Genomic DNA, 10,150 nt, shown 5'->3' with positions numbered 1-10,150 from the left:
TGAATCACAGTCAGTTTTGTTTTTCATTCAGTGCAAGAAATTAAGCTGTCGTCAAGAACTACCACACAGAGTGATTACATGGTTAAAGCATACTCTGCTGACATTTGAAACAGTCACTGGTCATCAAAGACGAAAAAAACAAAACAAACATTTTACGTCTGTTCTACCTTTTGTGTGGTTGTCGGTGACTTTCATTTCTCATGAATCACAGTCAGTTTTGTTTTTCATTCAGTTCATTCAAGAAACAAACATTTTACGTCTGTTCTCAAAGAAAATGATTTGCAGCCTAAAAATATTTCAGCAGATAGAGAATTAAGCAATTTAAAAACTTTACCATTCACTTAACTTGAATTATGTGGAAAAAGAATTCAAATTCTTATTCAAAGGACTGTTTTTTGATAGTCAGGTTCCTTCACTGTCAAAGGCAGAATTAAGGAGTGGTCAGAGATAGGAGACCACTCCCCTCGATGAGAATTGCTTATAACCTGAACACAAACTAAAGTAGAATTCACTTATGTCTGACCGCTCCACAATGCAGAACCTTGTGCTGATCCTTGGGATCGTGCTGCTCCCTAGAGGCAAGTTTTTCTTCAGTTATCTGTTCTTTTGAAGAAAGTTCTGTAATATTCAATGAAACATTTTCTTTTTTAATGCTTCTACAACATGTTTTAGTACAACCCAGTAAACGTTTGTCTACGTTCTACAAATTATTATACTAATTACTGTACTGTTTGCCCTTTATTTTTTAAACGGTTCATTTTAGTGAATGTTTTAGAATATGTCCATGCATTGGAAGCAAGAAAAATTTCATTTATCTTTATCTTTGTTTTATCAGCCTGTGCCTTGAAATGTTACGAATGCATACCGGACCTCTCTGGAAGGTGCGCTCAGACAACAAAAGAATGTCCTTCCAACACTCAGTGTGGATCAGTAAGAGTGACTTCATATGCAGGTTTGATTTTGTATAGTTCTTATTTTATTCTTCTTTTAAACTGGTTCAGTTTTCAATGGTTCGTCTTTTTGTTGCAGGTGGTTCAAAACTGGTTGATATTAAAGGGAAAAGTTGTGCTGCGGCTGAGGAGTGTGTTCAGGCCTCAATCAACTTTGGAGTTTCTCAAACTCTACTGACCAGCAAGTGTTGCACCTCTGATCTTTGCAACTCTCAAGATGCCCCTGGTAATTTCTATCACGCTTCTTGGTATTTTGAAATGTAATTTCCTGTCCTTGAAAGTAAAAAAAAAAAAGAAAAATTTATTTATTTTTATTAAATATGTTGAGAAAGTTTTGAAGTGGGTCAAAACCTTTCTTTCAATCGTCGTATTCGCTTGAACAGATGAGGTCAAAATTATCAATCTGTAAAAATTTCCTGATTAAAAAATCTCAAACAATAAACATATTAATAACATAAATGGTTTTTCTTTTGTTTTCTGTTGTTGTTTTTTTTGTTTGTTTTATTGCTGATGTTTTTGGCACACAGTTAAAATAAGGAGGGGAACAAATATTACAAATATTTCTGTATTCAACAGAGGGCAGCATCTCATCTCCAAATGGGAAAAAGTGCTTCCAATGTGATGGAAACGATTGCACAAAAACTCTAAATTGCAATGGAGATGAGGACCACTGCATCTCAACAAGAGGTAACAGGCCGACAGCATTCAATGTCTGCATGTTTGTTCTTTTCTGCTCAGTGATTCAGTGATTCCCTCTTTTCATTTCCTCAGTGACTGCAGGAGGGCAAAAGGTGACTGTAAAGGGCTGCGCCTCCAAGGTGGTTTGCTCAAGCACACAATCTGCACAGATTGCAGGAATCATAGGAACAGAAATCAGCTGCTGCCAGGGTGACCTCTGCAACAGTGCCATCAGTACAACTGCTGGCCTTCTGCTCTTTGTGACACCGCTGATCTCTCTGGTCTTGTTCTCTTAGCTGATGGAAACAACAACATCACAGCCGAGCTTTTCTTATGACTGTCACAATGTTGCCTCTCATTTCACCAGAGCTTAAAAAATAACTACATTTTTGTAACTAAACATAATTTTTGGTTTGTGGAGAAAATAAATGAATACATTTCTTAAAGTCCTGTACATTTCTCTATTTTCTTTAAGTCAATATTATCGGCTATCAAATTAATAAGACATATACAAAAAATATGGTTGAAATAATCGACACTTGGCTGACTTTTATCATAGATATTAGCCAGTGATTTATTTTTCTAGAACGTAGATCATTCTGTCCCAATATTTAACTGCATTTGTTACTCACTGCTTTAAAGGTTAATGTTGGAAATGGGTAGAATTATATTTTATATTTTCTCCATCTAATGGACAAATCTTTTTATAGTATACAGTTTAAACATAGACTTTATTAACCCCACACTGGGGAAATTCACATGTTACAGCATCACATGTGTCAGGAAGAAAAGTGAATAAAAGATATAATATAAAAAAAATAAGAAAATATAGCACATCAAGAAAAAAGCCACAATAAACCTATAAAGACTAATTTGTACCATGTACAAATGTACATGCTTGTAAAATATACATGTGTATTTTAGAAGGTATCTATTATGTGTATGTGTGTATTGTTACGTGGTCAGTCACGTTTGTTTTGGTCATAATCCGGATGAGTTGGCTGTATTTTTCCATGTTCTCACCCCTGGGCGGAGCCTCATCACTACACCTGTTTGTTCACCTGTCAGTGATCCAGGGCTAACAACAGGCAGTATTTAAGGCCAGCTTCCTTATCTGTTCCACACCAGTTTGTCAGCTATCCTAGGTTGTTTGTTTGTGTTGTGTTGTGTTGTGTGTGGGTCCAGATCCATGCTTTGGCCTCCGGGCCCCATTGTTACAGTTTCTCCTAGAACAGAACCAGGCTGGGTTTTCACTTCGGGCTTAAACTGGACAACTGCACATTAAATTTTTGTGAATCACCACACAAACTGATTGCATGGTTAGAGCATACTCTGCTGACATTTTGAACAGTGTTCGGTCATCTAAGAAAATCATTTTCAAGTCTGTTTATAAAAATACAATTATTTGAAGTCCACAAATGCTTCAGTGGTGGGTCAACTATCTACTAGTGTTTGTCAACTATCTGACATCAAAATAAATGAAACATTTTAGTCAAGCAAGAAATGTTCCAGTGTCTTAGCTGACAAGAACAGCACCTGGTTTGGTTTTCTTCTGCTGCTGTAGCCTTTCTGCTCAATATCTGCTGTCAAATGCCTCAGAAAGAGCTAAGCATATGATAGATATTAGATATTAGTCTCTTAACATGCTTATGCCTTAATACAACTTTCAGCTTTCATTGGTGCTATCAAATCAGATAATCAACATACAATTATAATTAAAGTAATAATTTTGATAAATATGTGTCCAAACCTTTGATTATAAAACTGTAACACTAAATCTACAGTTCACTGGCTGATTGGGTGTAATAGCAATATATTAAAAATGTATTAGATTGAACACCTCAGTATGTCTGAAGTATTGCAGTTATAATGTGTGGTTTAGTAAGACAGGAAAATGTTTGTGAGAGTGTACACATGAATGTTGCTGTGGTATTGTTGGCTAAGGGTAAACGTAAATACAGTATAATCGTAATTCACGTCGACAGTAATGACACCCGGTTACGTCAATCGGAGGTCACTAAAATCAATATTGAATCGGTGTGCAACTTTGCCAAAACAATGTCGGACTCTGTAGTTTTCTCTGGTCCCCTCCCCAATCAGACCAGGAGTAACATGTTTAGCCGCATGTTCTCCTTAAATTGCTGGCTGTCTGAGTGGTGTCCAAGAAACGATGTGGGCTTCATAGATAATTGGCACACCTTCTGGAGGAAACCTGGTCTTGTTAGGAGAGACGGCATCCATCCCACTTTGGATGGAGCAGCTCTCATTTCTAATAATAATAATAATGTGTTAATAGACCTCTCTGCATTGAATCATATCTGTTATTAATCCCTGTCTCTCTTCCACAGCATGTCTTTATCCTGTATTTCTTTTCTCATCCCAACCAGTCGCAGCAGATGTCCCCCCTTCCTGAGCCTGGTTCTGCTGGAGGTTTCTTCCTGTTAAAAGGAAGTTTTTCCTTTCCACTGTCGCCAAAGTGTCGCTCATACGGGGTCATATGATTGTTGAGTTTTTCTCTGTATCTATTATTGTATGACCTACTGTACAATATAAAGCCCCTTGAGGTGACTGCTGTTGTGTATATAAATAAAATTGAATTGAATGTTAACTGCAGTAAAAAGGTTAAAGTACCACATGTGCTGTCAGTGCAGTGTCTGATCTCAGACCTGCACAGCTTCCGTTTTAAACACTTGATGTACTCAGCTGCATGAAGAGCACATGAGATTTTCTCTGACACAATTAAATAAAACATGATGAAGGTCAAAGGTCATCACTTGTATGCTGAACAAAAAATTGGTAATCTGGAAATCTTTCACAGTTTTTTGCCAATAGTGTGTTATTTACCATAAAGTAATTCAGAGTCATTCACACCAGAGTAAGAGAGGATAATATATTTTTAAATATACTTTCTACAGAACTAAATATAATATCTTTATGTAAACGTCCAGAGCCTCTGTGGATTTGCCAAGTATTTATAACATAACGCAAAGCAACAGCCTCCATCACAGTGTTCATGAAATGCTGGGTTTATCAATCTTGTGGGGCGGGCATATTGTTGAGTTCAGAAGATTTCCCTGTAAGGGACCTGGTGGTGAACATTAGTCTTCCGTCCTTGCGATGAACTTCAGTCTTCCTGATGTTTCTGAAATGGTGCATCTCTCAGTAGGTTAACAGAACATGTGACACCTTTCTGTGATAATAGAAAGGGAACAAGTTTCTCCAAACCTCTGGAACGAGGAAACCCAGCATGGTCTCCCTCACCAGTTTTCGCCCAGGATGGATGAAGCTGTTGATGATAATGTGGATAATCAAAAGAACAAATGACAGGTCTATGAAACAAGCTGCTGGTTTTATTTAAAGTTTCCATGTTAGCAGACCGTAGAGCAGGCTCCGGAGCCGCATGCGACTGTTTTGTCCTTATACTGCGGCTTCACATGGTTTGGGAAAATAAATTAGAAGTATTTAGCTGACGTGTATTTTATTTGTGTTTAGTTCTTTTTTTTTTAACTTGTAGTTCTAAATTGGAAGATTGTTGTGATATTGAAATAAAAATAATAAAATTATATTTTATTATTTTTCATCGCTCAAAATAAGCGTCACACTCGCAGAAGCCGGTATACCCGCCAAAACGCTGTGCATTTATCAAGACTTTCAACCCCAGATAGACCAATGGATCTTCGGATCCACATTATGTCAGCAGCTGTTCTCCACCGTGAACTATGTTAAAAACAAACACCGCTAACGCCTCACAGATGACAGCTTACAGTCCTGCGTAAAGATGAAAGTGACTTCAGCCCCGATTTGAGAGGCGGTGCCCAGAGGTTCAGGAGCAGAAGTTCCATTGTAAACATACCACGGCAGACCCGCTGCTTTTCAGCATCCCGTTATTGACCACTTGCTGTACGCATACAGTCGACGGTAGCTTTTCAGCTCACAGCCCGACAACACAACAGCAGAGAGCGTGATTGCAGGTGCCGCTCAGGCGCGTCCGACTCCCATGCAGCGGCACTGCAGACCACGCCCCGCCACACACATTAACCAGGTAAAATACATATTTAGGCAGAATTTTGCAAATATCTATTTTTCATTTTTTGGCAGCATAGTGCTCCCCCTCCCCCAATTTTTAAAAGTCAGATCAAGGCTCCAAAAGCCCAAAGGCAATAAAACAGTTTTTGTTTGCTACATGGATCATTTTAGTTCAGCTGGGTGTCTTTCCTTTTGTTATATTTCTTTAAGAGTTCAAAATGTGTTAATTACATAAATAAAATGTAATTTTCTCTGTAGCACTTCATGGATTTCATAAGCAACACATTTGCTCTGTGGATTCTTTTGAAAACCAGTTAAAAAACTTTTCTGTTCACACAAGCCTTTTGTTGATCTACGTATTTGATATTCTTTACATCATTTACACTTGATCTTGACTGCACCTCCAAGAACTCGGCTGTTAAACTCCTAACATTTGCAGATGACACCACTGTCATTGGCCTCATTCAGGATGGTGATGAGTCTGCATACCAGCAGGAAGTTGAGCGGCTGGCACTCTGGTACAGTCAGCACAATCTGGAGCTGAACAATCTTAAAACTGTAGAGATGACAGTGGACTTCAGGAGACATCCCTCAACTCTGCTCCCCCCTTACGACATCAGACAGCCCTGTGTTGACTGTGAAGATCTTGAAGTTCCTGGGTACCACTATCTTGCAGGACTTGAAGTGGGAGACCAACATCAACTCCATCCTCAAAAAGACCCAGCAGAGGATGTACTAGGAAAGACAACTAGGAAAGTACAGTCTTCCACAAGAGTTGCTGATCCAGTTCTACATTGTGTCTGTGCTGTGCTCCTCCATCACAGTCTGATATGGTGCAGCCACTAAACAGGGCAGGAGCAGACTGCAGCGGACTGTACGGGCAACAGAAAGGATCATTGGCGCCCCCTTGCCCTCCATCCAGGATCTGTACCTCTCAAGAACCAGGAAACGGGCAGGGAAAATCATCACAGACCCCTCACACCCTGGACACAAACTTTTCTACCTGCTGCCCTCTGGCAGACGGTACAGAAGTGTGTGTATATATATACTTATATATATATATATATATATATATATATATATATATATATATATATATATATATATATATATATATTACGGGTGCAACGATACACAAAATTCACGGTTCATTTCGATACTTTGGGGTCACGGTTCAATATTTTTTCGATACAAAAAAAAAATGTTCATGCCTTTTTAATTTGTCATTTATTAAATTTTCACGGCACATTCCGCACCACATCTCTGTGCGTTCATCATTTGTTTGAAGCCAGCTCACCTCCTGCAACTACTTTTCCGAGAATACGCGCTTCTTTTGCGGTTCGGACTCCTGACATTTCTTTGGAGGTGGAAGAAAACCAAAGTAATTGCTTAAAGGAGCTTGCTTCTTCAACATCTTTAAGAGTTCTAAACAAATGTCTGTCCTCCTCCTGAAAATCTTATGTACGCAAACACACGTTGCAGTTTTTTATTTTGACAGCGAATGCGCACCAGCGGACCACTTATGTGCACCCCTGGTTATTTAGCTCGTCATATTGCAGCCACAGAAATTCTTTTGTCCATGAAACCATAAAGCTGCACTTTCTTTTTGCCTTATAGTCCGATTTGTCATAACTTTTCCGTTTTGTGGTAAGCTTTTCTTTGACTGTCACTGCTTCACCCTGAATTGGTGCGCAAATTATCATCAGTCACCAATCAGTACTGTCGCTCTCTATACACAGTTCGCGTGATTGCAAAGTGAAAGCAAAAAACAAGCGCGAATTCAAACGCGATTTCAATATGTCACATATTGACAGTGGCTCACCGATGCCAATGACATAATTACCCAGCCACATTTCCGAAAGAATGCAAAAGCATTGACATATATTTTTCCTTCCTACGATAGGCCGACGGGCAGGGCAGAGATAGATTTTGGTAGCCCGACTGGAAATATCGCTAGCGATATTTCTATATATATATAGAAATATATATATATATAGGGGCTAGCGATATTTATATATATATATATATATATATATATATATATATATATATATATATAAAACAACAAACAACACCCAGCATGCCCCTGCGGGCGGTTTATCCTTCAAGCTCGGGTCCTCTACCAGAGGCCTGGGAGCTTGAGGGTCCTGCGCAGTATCTTAGCTGTTCCCAGAACTGCGCTCTTCTGGACAGAGATCTCCGATGTTGTTCCCGGGATCTGCTGGAGCCATTCGCCTAGCTTGGGAGTCACCGCACCTAGTGCTCCAATTACCACGGGGACCACCGTTACCTTCACCCTCCACATCCTCTCGAGCTCTTCTCTGAGCCCTTGGTATTTCTCCAGCTTCTCGTGTTCCTTCTTCCTGATATTGCTGTCATTCGGAACCGCTACATCGATCACTACGGCCGTCTTCTTCTGTTTGTCTACCACCACTATGTCCGGTTGGTTAGCCACCACCATTTTGTTCGTCTGTATCTGGAAGTCCCACTGGATCTTAGCTCGGTCATTCTCCACCACCCTTGGGGGCATCTCCCATTTTGACCTCGGGACTTCCAGCTTATACTCGACACAGATGTTCCTGTACACTATGCCGGCCACTTGGTTATGGCGTTCCATGTATTCCTTGCCTGCTAGCATCTTGCACCCTGCTGTTATGTGCTGGATTGTCTCTGGGGCATCTTTACACAGCCTGCACCTGGGGTCTTGCCTGGTGTGATAGACCCCAGCCTCTATGGATCTTGTGCTCAGAGCTTGTTCTTGTGCTGCCATGATTAGTGCCTCTGTGCTGTCTTTCAGTCCAGCTTTGTCCAGCCACTGGTAGGATTTCTGGATATCAGCCACCTCCTCTATCTGCCGGTGGTACATACCGTGCAGGGGCCTGTCCTTCCATGATGGTTCCTCATCTCCCTCCTCTTTCTTGGGTTTCTGCTGCCTGAGGTATTCACTGAGCACTCGGTCAGTTGGGGCCATCTTCCCAATGTATTCTTGGATGTTCCTTGTCTCATCCTGGACTGTGGTGCTGACACTCACCAGTCCCCGGCCCCCTTCCTTCCGCTTAGCGTACAGCCTCAGGGTGCTGGACTTGGGGTGAAACCCTCCATGCATGGTAAGGAGCTTTCTTGTCTTTATGTCAGTGGCTTCTATCTCCTCCTTTGGCCAGCCTATTACCCCAGCAGGGTACCTGATCACGGGCAGGGCGTACGTGTTGATGGCCCGGATCTTGTTCTTACCATTCAGCTGACTCCTCAGGACTTGCCTGACCCTCTGCAGGTACTTGGTGGTTGCAGCTTTTCTAGCGGTCTCTTCATGGTTCCCATTCGCCTGCGGGATCCCCAGGTACTTGCAACTGTCCTCTATGTCTGCAATGTTGCCTTCTGGTAGTTCAATCCCCTCAGTTCTGACTACCTTCCCTCTCTTTGTTACCATCCGACTACACTTCTCCAGTCCGAACGACATTCCAATGTCATTGCTGTATAGCCTGGTAGTGTGGATCAGTGAATCAATGTCTCGTTCACTCTTGGCATACAGCTTGATGTCATCCATGTACAGGAGGTGGCTGACAACTGCTCCGTTCCGTAGTCGGTATCCGTAGCCAGTCTTGTTAATGATCTCACTGAGGGGGTTCAGGCCTATGCAGAACAGCAGTGGGGACAGAGCATCTCCTTGGTAGATCCCGCACTTGATGGTGACTTGTGCTATGGGCTTGGAGTTGGCCTCTAGTGTTGTACGCCACATCCCCATTGAGTTCCTGATGAAGGCTCTTAGGGTCCCATTGATCTTGTACAATTCTAGGCATTCCAGTATCCAGCTGCGGGGCATTGAGTCATAGGCCTTGTAATCAATCCAGGCAGTGCACAGGTTGGTCAGTCTGGTCTTGCAGTCTCGGCTGACTGTTCTGTCTACCAGTAGCTGGTGTTTTGCGCCTCTGGTATTCTTGCCAATTCCTTTCTGTGTCCCGCTCATGTATTGACCCATGTGCCTGTTCATCTTAGCCGATATGATGCCTGACAGGAGCTTCCATGTAGTACTGAGGCAGGTTATTGGTCGGTAGTTGGAGGGGACCGGTCCCTTCTTGGGGTCCTTGGGGATCAGGACCGTCCGACCTTCGGTTAGCCATTCCGGGTGTGTCTCGTTAACTAACAGCTGGTTCATTTGTGCTGCCAGACGCTCGTGGAGTGCAGTCAGCTTCTTTAGCCAGTAGGCGTGAACCATGTCGGGCCCTGGTGCTGTCCAACTCTTCATACTGGAGACCCTTTCTTGGATATCTGCCACTGTGATGGTTACTGGACCCTGTTCAGGGAGGTCTGCCCTCAGATCCACTAGCCACTGAGCATTGCCGTTATGGGTTGCGTTCTTCTCCCATATGCTCTTCCAGTATTGCTCCGTCTCCAGCCTTGGTGGTGCTGTTCTCTTATTATTATTGTTCCCTTGCCACTGAGAGTACACCTTTGCTGGTTCTGTGGAGAACAGCTGGTTTATTCTCCTGCCTTCTATC

At 41.9% G+C, this 10,150-nt stretch overlaps 1 protein-coding gene across 1 annotated transcript; it reads left to right on the top strand.

Moving 5' to 3' along the window:
* The first annotated feature begins 251 nt into the window (after positions 1-251).
* On the top strand, positions 252-2,686 carry LOC147318498 (urokinase plasminogen activator surface receptor-like). Its single transcript, XM_086309852.1, has 5 exons — positions 252-578; positions 836-952; positions 1,030-1,176; positions 1,527-1,637; positions 1,722-2,686. Exons 1-5 carry the CDS (start codon positions 515-517, stop codon positions 1,922-1,924), a joined length of 642 nt encoding a protein of 213 aa, XP_086165978.1. The 5' UTR covers positions 252-514; the 3' UTR covers positions 1,925-2,686.
* The last annotated feature ends 7,464 nt before the right edge of the window (positions 2,687-10,150 follow it).

The sequence above is a fragment of the Aulonocara sp. 'chitande type north' Nkhata Bay genome, linkage group LG11 (assembly GCF_057382095.1).
Source record: "Aulonocara sp. 'chitande type north' Nkhata Bay isolate Kocher_YH1m ecotype deep benthic linkage group LG11, A_spYH_male_GT1.1, whole genome shotgun sequence".
Classification (NCBI taxonomy): Eukaryota; Metazoa; Chordata; class Actinopteri; order Cichliformes; family Cichlidae; genus Aulonocara; species Aulonocara sp. 'chitande type north' Nkhata Bay.
Note: the sequence above shows the minus strand (reverse complement) of the source record. Positions and strands in the feature narration are given on the sequence as shown.

What these genes read in the sequence shown, in the direction of transcription:
- LOC147318498 (XM_086309852.1), top strand. Translation starts at nt 515, where the DNA reads ATGTCTGACCGCTCCACAATGCAGAACCTTGTGCTGATCCTTGGGATC. An exon ending in GATCGTGCTGCTCCCTAGAG is followed by an intron (nt 579 to 835) that starts GCAAGTTTTTCT and finishes TTGTTTTATCAG; the next exon opens with CCTGTGCCTTGAAATGTTAC. An exon ending in CAACTCTCAAGATGCCCCTG is followed by an intron (nt 1,177 to 1,526) that starts GTAATTTCTATC and finishes TGTATTCAACAG; the next exon opens with AGGGCAGCATCTCATCTCCA.